This window comes from Nuphar pumila, chromosome 12, assembly GCF_984573655.1.
Source record: "Nuphar pumila chromosome 12, dmNupPumi1.hap1.1, whole genome shotgun sequence".
Classification (NCBI taxonomy): Eukaryota; Viridiplantae; Streptophyta; class Magnoliopsida; order Nymphaeales; family Nymphaeaceae; genus Nuphar; species Nuphar pumila.
The window spans coordinates 103,009,401-103,022,103 of NC_143260.1; the positions used below are offsets into that span (position 1 = coordinate 103,009,401).

At 37.4% G+C, this 12,703-nt stretch overlaps 1 protein-coding gene across 1 annotated transcript; it reads left to right on the top strand.

The window, feature by feature from the left end:
- The first annotated feature begins 6,504 nt into the window (after positions 1–6,504).
- On the top strand, positions 6,505–7,344 carry LOC149821392 (putative transcriptional regulator RABBIT EARS). The gene has a single exon (XM_089981946.1). The coding sequence runs from the start codon at positions 6,505–6,507 to the stop codon at positions 7,342–7,344; it is 840 nt and encodes a 279-aa protein (XP_089838072.1).
- The last annotated feature ends 5,359 nt before the right edge of the window (positions 7,345–12,703 follow it).

Here is a 12,703-nt window from a genome sequence, read left to right on the forward strand (position 1 = left end):
AGTTCGAAACCCACGGATGGCATTCCTTGCCTCAAGGTCAAAGCTGGGTGTACCCCGAGTGAGCTAGAGTGACCTCAAGTGCTTTACCAATCGAAGGCCAGCCAATGTGAGGTCGGTGAAGGAGGTTTTTCTCTTGAATTACCTAAAAAAATAATCTTATAAAAAAAAGATAATAACATAGTGGGGGCGCGAACAATCACTCAATCAACATGGCAAAAAACTAGAGAGACCACAATCTTGAGATTCTCAGGATGCAGAGAAGATATCACGAAGCAACTGCATGCATCTTCTCTCCAAAAAAAAAAAACAACTGCATGCATCTTGAATAATTGGGTGTTTCTTTCACACCACATGCTATAAAAGAGGCCATCTTTCATAGGAAAGACGGCCTCTTTCTCACCAGGAGTGCAATGAAAACTCCTGTGGAAATTAGGTGCCTTGACCCACTTATTAAATGATGGAGGGTTGTTTTACAATCAAAATTGATTCACACCTCCCCCTGCAGAACAACTTTTCTTCCAGTGCGTCCCTTTCTAGGCAAATTAAGGGTGTTCCAGCATGGTAGCATGTAACAAACAACTCTTTTTTTTTTATATTTACATGGAAAAATTGCATATGCATGTCTCACGTTACATTGTTGGTGTCCTTGTGACATAGCAAGTACTAGCTAGCCTAGATGAACCGAGCAATAATCGAACTGTCACTGTCTTGTTGATGTGGGAGGGACATGAACTAAGCAAAGACCCATCCCTATCTGACCCATTTTCACTTTGTTTATGCAATTCTCTCCTCTGAGAATTATGAGTTAACATGTATTATACCAAGCTTTGTTAATTGTCAAGTTGCTATTGTCTCTCTGACTTTTGTGTGTGTATGGGGTTTACCGACTAAGCCACCTTCTCTAACTGATATGATGCATACATAAATTTTGCTTCTATGGTGGTACACACAACATAGACCTAAACCTAAGTTCCAAAAGCAAAATCTAATAGTTATATCGTGTTAAACATGCTTTATTTATTAATTATTTTTTTATGTTAAAGTTCACTGGAAAATGATGGTATTATACCATTTTTAAACTACTTTTATTTTCATGAATTATGAGTTTTAATGTGTTAGACATGATAAAACAATTAGTGGATACATCTATACAAACAAGAGAGTACCATTGAATGGCATCATGGTACAGAACCTCCATATATTTTCTCAATTTCTTTTATCCACATTCTAATAGCAATTCCTAATCACATCTCTCTCTCTCTCTCTCTCTCCACGATACTTGTGTGTGTTCATCTGTCATCAGGACACGTAAAAAAACACAAGACACCATTTCTTTTGCGATTTTCTGTTAAGAATAGTACCTAAGAGGACACGACAGGAGAGTAAATTAGAGAATCCCTGGGAAGTAGGTGTGTATATATATATATATATATATATATATATATATATATATATATATATATATATATATAAACCAACAAAACATGTAAACTGGTATGCACCGAGATTTTTATAGTTTTTTTTTTTTATTTTACCGGATGCAATCTAGATGCTTGGTTTTATAGAAATAGACTCTTAGATCATCCAATTATGATGTATAAGAGGTTTCTTTTAAGACTTAAAATCAACAGCTCACAATTTTTATAAATATTTAGGTATACAAAATCACATTTCTCGATCTGATTATGATGATCTAATAGTCAATTTCAAGCAAATGGACTATGCCGAATGCATCTGTAGGGTTACATTTGCAAAACAAACTTATAAAAATTATGGTTCACACTAGTTTACATATTTTGTTGGGTTACATATTCTAATTTATATAAATATATATAGGAAAATGGGTAGGTGCTTAATGCATAGGTGTTGAATCCGTGCTTAGTCGTGTGCCGAACCCATGCTTAATCGTGCTGATCATTCATCGTGTGCATTGATGGACGGTATCAGGCAAAAAACGAAAAAAAATGCTAAAAAGCTTTAAAACATGCAAAAAACCTTTTAGCGGTGCTAAAAACAGCTGCTAAAGGGTCATAGGATGCACATGGTATTATAAATTTTTAATACTGCATGCATCCCTGTGACCCTTTAGCAGCGCTTTAAAAGCGCCACTAAAAATCACATTTTTGCATGATTTGGTGCTGTTTAGCATTTTTTGACGCGATTATTTTGTACACACTGACCGTCAATCAATGCAAGCGATGAACGGTAAGCCTGATTAAACATGGGTTTAGCACCTACCCATCACTATATATATATATATATATATATATAATGTGATAGCTCCGCAGCTACCAGCGCAAACAAAGTGACCGTCCATTGCGGCCTTGATGGATGGCAAAAAATGCAAAAAAAACATGTTTTAGTCTTTTTTTGAGTTGTTTTTGGCTGTCCATCAAGCTATGATGGACGACCAGCAGAGTCTCGGAGGTAGCTGCCCACTTAAGGGTTGTACAGCTACCACTCATTCTATATATACGCCAAACTTTATTACCCTTGGTCACGGACTCATTCTATATTATATGCCAAACTTTATTACCCTTGAAAGTCACAGGATTACATGGAAATGATTTGTGTTGGATGAACAACCAAGGGCGTTTTTGTATAATTTCTATACAATGATATCCTGCCTTGGAAACATATAACTCTACGAGGACATATATTCTTCTTAGAAGTTTAGAAAATATCATTGGTGGTGGTATCCTGTACAAAGCCCTAACCTGGAAATGCAAAAATTTGTAATTAAAAGCGTGAGGACTTTTCAGTATCCATGAAAAACAATGGACGTTAACAAACCCTAGCAACCCCGACCCCCCCCCCCCTCTCTCTCTCTCTCTCAGCCCCAAGGAGGTTGGCGTATTAGGGTGGGGCCTTGTCCACTAGAGTGGTGGTCAAGGTTCGATTCTCATAAGGGTTTTCTCTTTGTGCAAGCCGACGCCAGCATAAGCCCCGGGCAGGGTCCTAGCCTCAGAGTTCTACGCAGCTGGCACGACGACAGTAGGTATGACAGGCTGAGCTAGTGCGAACAGGTCTTCGTGCTGGGTGCGGTTTCTTTTCTCCCTATATATATATATATATATATATATATATATATATATATATATATATATATATATATATATATATATATAATGGAAAATACCATAACATTTTATTTCTCAAAAACACACAAAATTGAAATTGAAGAATCTTTCAATATTCATCTTGTTTTCAGCTACCAAAGGTCATTGTCTTTGAACAGTTCATATGTACCTTTCTCCACTTGAAAAACAAAAGGGCGCGTGTTAGTCTAAGTAATGTCTGTTTTTTTCAGGAATCATGTAGATAAGGATATTTTACATATTTTCAGTTAGGTATAATGCTTGTCTCTAAGTATAATAGTCTTTATAAATCTAGTTGTGCTGTATAAATTGGTATACAAGTCCTCTTTGAAAGTTACTTCTACAAATATGGTGGAATTACTAATGGGACCTCTTGATTCATTTTTTTCATGTTAGGTGTTGACACATGTCTAAACTTTTAAAGATATCAGAATCAACAGATCTCTGTTGGATTTTTTTTTATAAAATAATATTTGTAAGTGTCCTTTCTCAAACTATTCTAACCTGTTGAGTCTTGACAACATATTCATAACCTTCTCTTTGATGAATTTTCTTAGTTGTCATATATAACTTACTCCAAAAACAAAAATTATTGTTCTTGCTAACAACTTCTCGTCTTAGATATACAATTCCAACATAGAGTAACGAGCTCAAGTCTCTTTTTTTTTCTTCAATGTATTTTTATAAACTTTGAAGTGGATTAACATCTTGATATATACTGTTGTTTTCCACTAAATGCATTACAGTAATGTGGTGTTGAGTTGTGAAGATACAGATCTCACCAACTCATTCGGACTGTCGCACATTATTGCAAATATTCCTAAATCTAAAATCTAATAAATCACTGGGTCCACTTTCCAAACAACACATACGAATTGACTCACCAACAAAAAAATGGTATTTCATACTGTAAATTTTAAGTTTTGCTAGATCAACGTTTGAATCAGTATATATCTTCATTTCTTCAATAACCATCATATGGTTAAAATAAAAGAGAAACTAAAAAAAAAATTACCAAAAATTACACTTGTACTTTCCCGGGGGGGAGGGCGTGCACTTGTTTGCAATATTTTTTCTCCATAGATGGTATCCCAGGTTGCAAAATTTATAGGACTAGCTAGAAGAGAATTTTAATGAACAGTAACAGAAGAGAAGTCCATTTTTTTTTTACGACAGGGAACCCTCACCGAAGCGAGGAAAACCCTAGGTGGGGACCCAAGCCTTACATGGCCCACCTCTGAAAGCTACGGATACACCCGGTGTGCCAGTGAGGTTTGATCTGGTGCCTTCAACTCATCACCCTCACAACCATCCCGCCCACCACGCGGGAAAGAGAAGTCCATTCTTATTTGTTCCTTCATTTCATCAATGATTTATAAGATAATGACATAAACACATGTTACAAGGCCATATGGAGGATTCTTTGATTTGCAAAAGGACTTGTTATCATTATCTTTCATTACAGCAGGGATAATGTTTATCTCAATATTCAACATTAGATATATTGTTTTTAAGTCTCACTTTGCTTCTCATGGTACTTGGAAGTTGAAGATTTCTTTGGCCCTTTGCTCATGTTCCTAGTATTAACAGGCATCCATGATTGTTTAAAGCAAGTTGCATTAACTGGAATTAATGCAATTGATTCCGATATTGTCGAAAAACTGAAAATTCTAATAATTGAAATGCTTCCTAGACAATTACATTGCTAGTATTTTTCTTCAACATCTTGAGGTAATAATGAATGACTGAACAAATGGAAACTAGATTCTGTGGTGCTATATTTAGTGTATTTGGAGGAAAAGGGAGTTTTTAATGGTTCACAAGTAAATTTTAAAAACCCTCAATATGGTTTCCTTCTTTGTGTTTTGATCTGTTACTAGGAGACAAGTATTGGTATTCGAAATTTGAACCTAAGCTGTTGCCATGCAGTTGTTATATCTAAACTAATTAATCTTCAAAGTATCATATTAGATGTTTTCATAACTAGCTTAAAATTTAGGAAACGCCAAACACAACTCATAGAACACAACTAAGAATAATCAACGATAAGTAACATATTTAGGATAAAAGCACAGAATTCCCCAAAAAACTAAGCTCTAGACATGCAGTTGTCATGTTCAACCTAATTAATCTTCATAAATATCATATTAGATGTTTTCATAACTCACCAAAAATTTAGGAAACATCAATTATTTACTCATAGAACACCACCAGGATAATAAACAAGAATAATGACACATTTAGGATAAAACCACATCAACTTCCTCATAGAGTCTTGTTGCATTTCTTGCAGCAAGTGGTAGATCAAGACAACCCTGCAAGAAACTCCTTGAAAAAGGACATTTCACTACTATTAAATCAAACAATGAAGACTACTATGTCACTATCCTAGTAGATAACTCATAAGTCAAGAACACTGTCGGGTGGCCTCTAGACCTCCCCCTTGTCTAGTTCCTTCCTCTAAATGACCACAACCAGATATTGGTTTCATGTTTCTTTCAAAAAAAATTTATTGGTTTCATAGGACAAGCGTTCTGTCAACCCTTAACACTACTTGTGGTTAATAAGGCCATATCACATGTTGATTGAGAGACTTGATTAGTTTTTCTCTATCCCAACAACTAGTACTTCTTGTTATTTAATTTCATATTTGTTTTTAGTGATTTATTTTAATTGTACCTTGCGTGTTGATTTGGCTTATTAACTGAAGTGTTTGTTTTTCTCATAGAAAACAATTGCCAAGTTAAATTTTCTCTCATTTTCAGGTAAAATTTCGACTGCAACTCAAAGTTGATTCTCTCATTTTCCACTGAGACACCATTGTACCTATATACATATGTTAAGGCGCTGTGTGTCCAAAAGTATTGCTTTACTTGACTCAGGGTCTTGACTTTTTCTCCAAGTGATGAGCAAGGATTCCAAACACATACACTAGGAGGACAAAAAGAAAAGATTAATCAAAGTTTGTACCAATAAATCAGCATTATTTTATTGATGCCATGATGTTTGAATAAAGAGAATGATTGAATGTTTGTGTGCTAACTCTTGTGGGTCTACCACAACAGACAGTGAATAGATGACAGTGTCTTAGATTATTTCACCCAAGTTAATCCCTTCTGGTGGTGTCTTTTCTACCATACTAATAAAAAAGGAAGGAAAGGCTTCGTAATGCACCCAGTGTCAAAGTCTCTCTCTATTTTGGCATTCTCACAAAATTAGCAAAAAGAAGGCTTCTTTGTTCTGCTGGGTACTTCTGTGATAGGTGGTCTGTTATGCAATCTCCAGCCAGGTTGCAGATGCTTCTTCTGTCTGTATCCATATTTTCATTTTTTTTATTCCATCTGTAATCAAATTTCTGATGGTTTACTGAGAAAAAACTCAGGAGATATTGTGGTTTGAGGAAGATATGGAGAGCACTAGGTATTGGATGTGGAGCAGGAGAAATTTTGGTGCTTCAAAGGATCAATCTGCCTCATATCATAGCTCTTGGGAGGAACAAGCTTTTGCAGAAGACTCATCAGGACTGCTTGCGGGGTGCGTATGGCCTCCTAGGTCGTACTCTTGCACCTTCTGCAGGAGGGAGTTCAGGTCAGCTCAGGCCTTAGGTGGTCACATGAATGTTCATAGAAGAGATAGAGCAAGACTGAGGCAATCACCCAGTTTTAAGAGTGAAGGAAATCAAAACCCTTGTGGGTTCATGGATCTCCATCAGTACCCACCTGAAGTTTGCTCCCTGGTATACCCTAACCCTAACCCTAGCACTGGTCTTGTTCCATCCCCTAAGGTTTCTGCACCAACTGCCTCCTGCTGCAATGACAATTGCAGTGAGCAGACTCTCACCCTTGGTTCCTGCCAAAAGCGATCCTTTTATCCCCCTTCTACCAAGATCTCCAACCCCTTCACTGTTCAAATACTTGCTATTCCTGATGATGCAAAGTTCAAGGGAGATCTGAATTGTGATGTTTCAAAGCAAGAGGCCGTGACAGGTTCGTCAGATTCGTTCTCTCGGCACCGGAAATTTGACAAGGAGACATTTGAGAGTGATGATGAAGGCATTATCAGTAGGAAGAGAGCAAGGAACTGCAACGGCGGTACCTTGCCTTTGTTCATCAGGCAGAGTGTGCCATCTGATCATTTCCTTCTTGGGCATCACCATCTTGAAACCGAGGTGCTCGGTCGAACCCAGACAGTCATTGAGGAGTTGGATCTTGAGCTCAGGCTTGGTCAAAGGCCCAAGGTCAAGTAAAAATCCACAGATCTCTTTGTGTTTCAATTGAAAAACATTGTGATTTTTAATTTCTTCCTTTGTTTGCTTATCTCTGTAATGAAAGTGCTATTAGTTGGATTTCTTTGTTTCTCTTTGATGATGTTCTTAAAGTATGTAAAAATCTCATGAGCCACAAGGCATAATTTGAAGAAATCTCATCTTCTCAACACAAAATTTTCCTTCCTATTAAGTTTCCTCTCTAAAACAATATTGGGGGGTTGTTTTTTTCTCTATTTTCCACTTCGTAATGTAGTCTCATGAAATCTTTCTTAGTTGCATCCAGTGTAATTATTGATTGCATATTTGTATCAGTGTAGCCTTCATACATGTACAGTAAACCTGTACCAAATTACTTATTTTGAAGGATGATGAGACACATTCATGAAATTGAAAATCCTTTGGGGTCTTCTGCAGTGCAAGTGGTCACAGTCACAACAGTACTAACATTAAACTCAAAAAATCAGAAAGGGGGATCACAAAAAAGGCAGTAGTTACTATACTCTAGCATATGACACAATAGTTAACTAACTGCATGGGAAAAAGGAATAACCATGCAGAGGTTATATGATAAAATAGTTAGCCAACTGCATGTGAAAAAGGAAAAACCATGCAGAGATTGTCCTTTTTTAATTTCCTTTTTCTTTTCTACTCTGAGAAGAGCACACTGACATTCCAGTGGTATAAAACCAACATGTGTTTTCATGGGTTTGTTCACACACACACACACACACACACAGTACATGGATTCCCTTTTCTCTGGATTTTAGCATGTACAGATGCTCAATTCCAGAAGGGCATCTTTGTATATATAAATTCTATCTCACTTCACACCTAAAAGTTGTAAATCACACCCACCGGCTAAGGGGATAAAATTATTCCCTTTGGAGGAATCAATTGAATATAGTATGATGGTACCCCTTTTATTAAAACAACAAAGGGAATATTATTACATCATACCCGGAAGGCCTTTTCCCCTTCCCTGCCTTTTGTTTCTACTTGTGTATGTATTATTATTGACGGTAAGCCCTAGACGCCATCACGTATCTACAAATTTAAAAACCGCTCGTCTGCATGCCTGCCTGCCTCTTGATACGACCTAAAACTGAGCCTGGTTGCCTCTGTGTTTTGACTTTAAGCATTAGCAGGATGCAAGGAATGGAAGTGGGGGTGGTTGTAGCCATTAATAGCTCTCGTGTTGGAGAGAGAGAGAGAAAGAGAATAATTATTAAATCTAAGTTTTGGAAAGGAGAGAGAGAGAGAGAGAGTACTTAGGAAATCTAAGTTTTGGAAAGTTACAAAAGAGAGAGAGAGAGAGAGAGAGAGAGAGAGAGAGTAGATATGAAATCTAAGTTTTGAAAAGTTTTAAGAGAGAGTGAGTAATGAAATCTAAGTTTTGGAAAGCTACGAGAGAGAGAGAGAGAGAGAGATCTAAGTTTTGAAAAGTACTAACAATGAAGCTTGAATTCTATTTTTTTTTTTTGCACAGTTGTATCATCAAAATAGGACATTTAATGGGGTTCAAGATTCAAGTGATGAAATTGCCCCCCACTTTGAATGAAATCAGAGGGGATGTCATGTCTTTATAGCTGAGCCTGGCGTGGCTGAGTGTAAAGCTTATTGAAAATCCAAAACTGGGTTCCACCCCAAAAAGGATCCCATCCTAACATAGGGTACAAAGTAGGGATGACAGTGGACCCGGGCGGGGCGGGGGACAAGGTCTTCACCCCCGCCCCGTTTCAAAATCCGAACCTCCATCCCCGCACGGGGATGGATTTTAACCTCCATCCCCGTTTCATGTCCTCCATCCCCGGTTCAAAAGGGGGCAAGGCAGGGCGGGGCTCCGTTTACCCTTAGTTTATAATCATCCCTTAAAGGATTAGGAACGGGACAGGACGGGGCGGGGCTAGGCGGGGATTGAGACGGGGACGAGGCGGGGAAAAGTGTAAGTCCATCCCCGCCTCCATCCTCACACAGGGATAGACTTTAACTTTCACCCCCACCTCCATCCCCGTTTCATGCCCTTCATCCCCGGTCTAAACAGAGCGAGGCGGGGCAGAGCCCCGTTGTCCCTCGATCCACTGCCATCCCTAGTACAAAGTGTCCTACGTGAATCCTAACCATCCAACCTATGTATTAAATTATGGTAATGCAATTGAAAAAAGACGTTCATAAAAAACCAACTCAGATTGGGAAAAAATTATTTCATTCAATGGATTAATGATACACAAGAGTCACGTATATATACAAAACATTGTGGTTATCTTCACGAAATTAGTGAAGATAGCAATAAGCTTATCGCTATCTGGTACTTATCTTTATCTCAGTCACGATAGGGATTATTGTGACTGAGATAGAGTCTCGTTCTAACATGCTCTCCCTCAAGTTGGAGTGTGAGGATTGATGATGCTCAACTTGATCTGGAGTTGAAGAAACGGATCTCGTTCCAATGGCTTGGTAAACATATCTGTGCACTCTAAGTTTGTCGAAACAAATTGAGTTTTGATTGAACCATTTTAAATTTTTTCTCTTATAACATGTCAATAAATTTTTATATGTTTAGTGCGCTCATGAAACACTTGATTTGCCGTAATACACAATGTTGCCTGGTTGTCACAATGCATCAACATAGGCTGTGAATGTCTGATTACTAAATTTGTCAATAAATATTTTAACCATGTTAATTCACAACTTGCAAGTGCCATCAATCTATACTTTGCTTCAGCTGACGATCTTAATACTATTGTCTGCTTCTTTGTTTTTCAAGATATTGGACTCTTTCCCAACATGGTACAATAACCTGAGGTAGAAATTTGAGTTTCTAAACATGATGCCCAATCTGAATCACAATAGACAAACAATTGAAGCTTGCTATCAGATGACAATAGTATGCCCTGATCTGGTGTGAACTTAAGATAGCGCAAGACCCTCTGTGCAGCCTCAAGGTGTGGCTTGTTTGGTGTATGCATGAATTGGCTTAAGATATTGACACAATAGGCTATGTCAGGCCTTGTAATGGTGAAGTATATCAATCGACCCACTAGTATTCGATAATAAGTTTGATCATTCAATTGCTCTCCTTCTTCTGAATTAAGCTTTTTGTATTGTTTCATGGAAAAATCTGATGGCTTTGACCCCCAAGTACCCGTGATCTCAATGCGTATTTGTGTTGTGATAAGAAAATGCCCTTACTGAATCTTGCAACTTCGGTTTCCAAGAAATATTTGAGTACTCCTAGATCCTTGATATGAAAAGCATTATTTAGAAGTACCTTTAGTTGGCTGATTGTTGAAATGTAGTCTCCAACAATAATGATATCATCAACATATACGAGAATAAATATGCATCCATGCTTTGTGAAACAGGAAAATAATGAATAATCCACCTTAGACTGAGTAAAACTAATCCCTTTAAGAAATTTTGAAAATTTTATAAACTAGTTTCGAGATGATTGTTTAAGTCCATAAATGATTTTGTTGAGCCGACAATCTCGTTGCCCCCCCTGTCGGCGAAAACCAAGAGGGAGTGTCATATAGATTTCCTCGTCAAGATCACCGTGTAGAAACACATTGTTGACATCAAATTGATGGAGGGCCTAATGTTTGATAGTGGCTACAACCTAGAGTACCAAACAGTGACGAGCTTAGCGACAGGAGCAAAAGTCTCGTGATAGTCAAGACCTTCAACCTATGTATAACCTTTGGCAACAAGACCTGCTTGGTAATGCATAACTAACCCATCAGATTTGTACTTCACTTTGTAAACTCATTTGCAATCGATTGGTCATTTACATAGTGGAAGGTATGTAACTGTCAATGTATAGTTGTTTTCAAGTGTGTGAATTTTAGCCACCGTGGCCTCCCGCCAATGATCACACCCTATGGCTTGGGCAAAAGTTTGGGGTTCAGTGTTTTTGGTAAGAGCTACTAAGAAGGCGTGGTGAGGTAGAGAGAAATTATCATAAGTAAAATAATGAGAAAGAGGATACCTTGTACCTTTCTAGTGAGTACTCAAAGCATCTGATTGGGGCAAGCAAAATAAAGTGTCGTGTTTATAATCCTGAAGATGAGCAAGTGGAGCCTTTGTTCTGGAGGATTGTCGAACAAGAATAGCAGATCCGGGGAGTGCCAAGGGAGGACTTGGAGTAGCAGAAGTGATAGAAATATGTAGTGAGGGACGTGGACAATTTTGGAAAACTGGGATATTGTCCTAAGTATCAATTATGTGAGGTGAATGAGAGACATCTGATGGAAAATCAGAAGATGAGATGGGTAAGACAACATCTCCAGAGTTAGAAGGCACATAGAAAGCAAATTAGTAAGTGAAAATGTGTTCATGAAAAATCATGTCTCTGCTGGTGAAAGTAGCATGGGATTTAAGATCATATAAATAATAAGCAACTTGGCCATATGAATATCCAAGGAAGATGCATTTTCTCGCTCTAGTGTGAAATTTGTGAGAGTGATGAATATTGTGGGCATAGCACAAGCATCTGAAAATTTTGAGGTGTTGGTAATTAGGATTTTTATGAAATAAAATGTCATGTAGGGTTTTTTCATTAAGGGATGTACTGGGAACACAATTTATGAGGTATGCGGCAGTCATAAATATTCCCCCCAAAATTTTATGGAAAGATTGACTTGAAAATGCAAGGCCCAAGCCATATTAAGGAGATCTCTGTGCTTGTGTTCCACCATATCATTTTATTGAGGGGTGTATATACAACTGTGTTGATGAACTATACCCTTATTTTGAAAGAATGTCTGCATATCAGTTGAAATTTTTTTACTGCCATTATCACTTCTAACTTTTTGGATTTGGGTTTTGATCATGGAAAAAAATCTTGGATAATAAAAAAGGTTTCAGATTTATAATGCATGAAGTAGACCCAAGTAGAGCGAGAGTAATCATCTACGATGGTGAGAAAATAATGTGCAACAAATAGGGATGGAGTTTGATTTCCGCCCCATAAATCAATATGGATGAGTTTAAAAGTTGATGTTGAATTAATGTCTCCGTTTGAAAAAGGAAGATATGATTGTTTGGCCAAAAGACAAATTGAGCATATTTCATCAAATTTGCAAGAATTCAATTTATTGGAATTAATGAGATATTGAAAATGATAACTTGAAATATGCCCAAGTCGATAATGCAAAGGTGAGCAGGACTGAAATTAGAAAGAACGACTCCACTTTTGATTTCAATCATATAAAGTCCATTTTGCATTTCACCCACTTCAATCATCTGCTTAGAGTGACACTCTTGAAAAGTATAAGATTCATTAGTGAAAACAATATCACACTGTAAATCTTTGGTCAACTTGCTAGCGGATATCAAATTG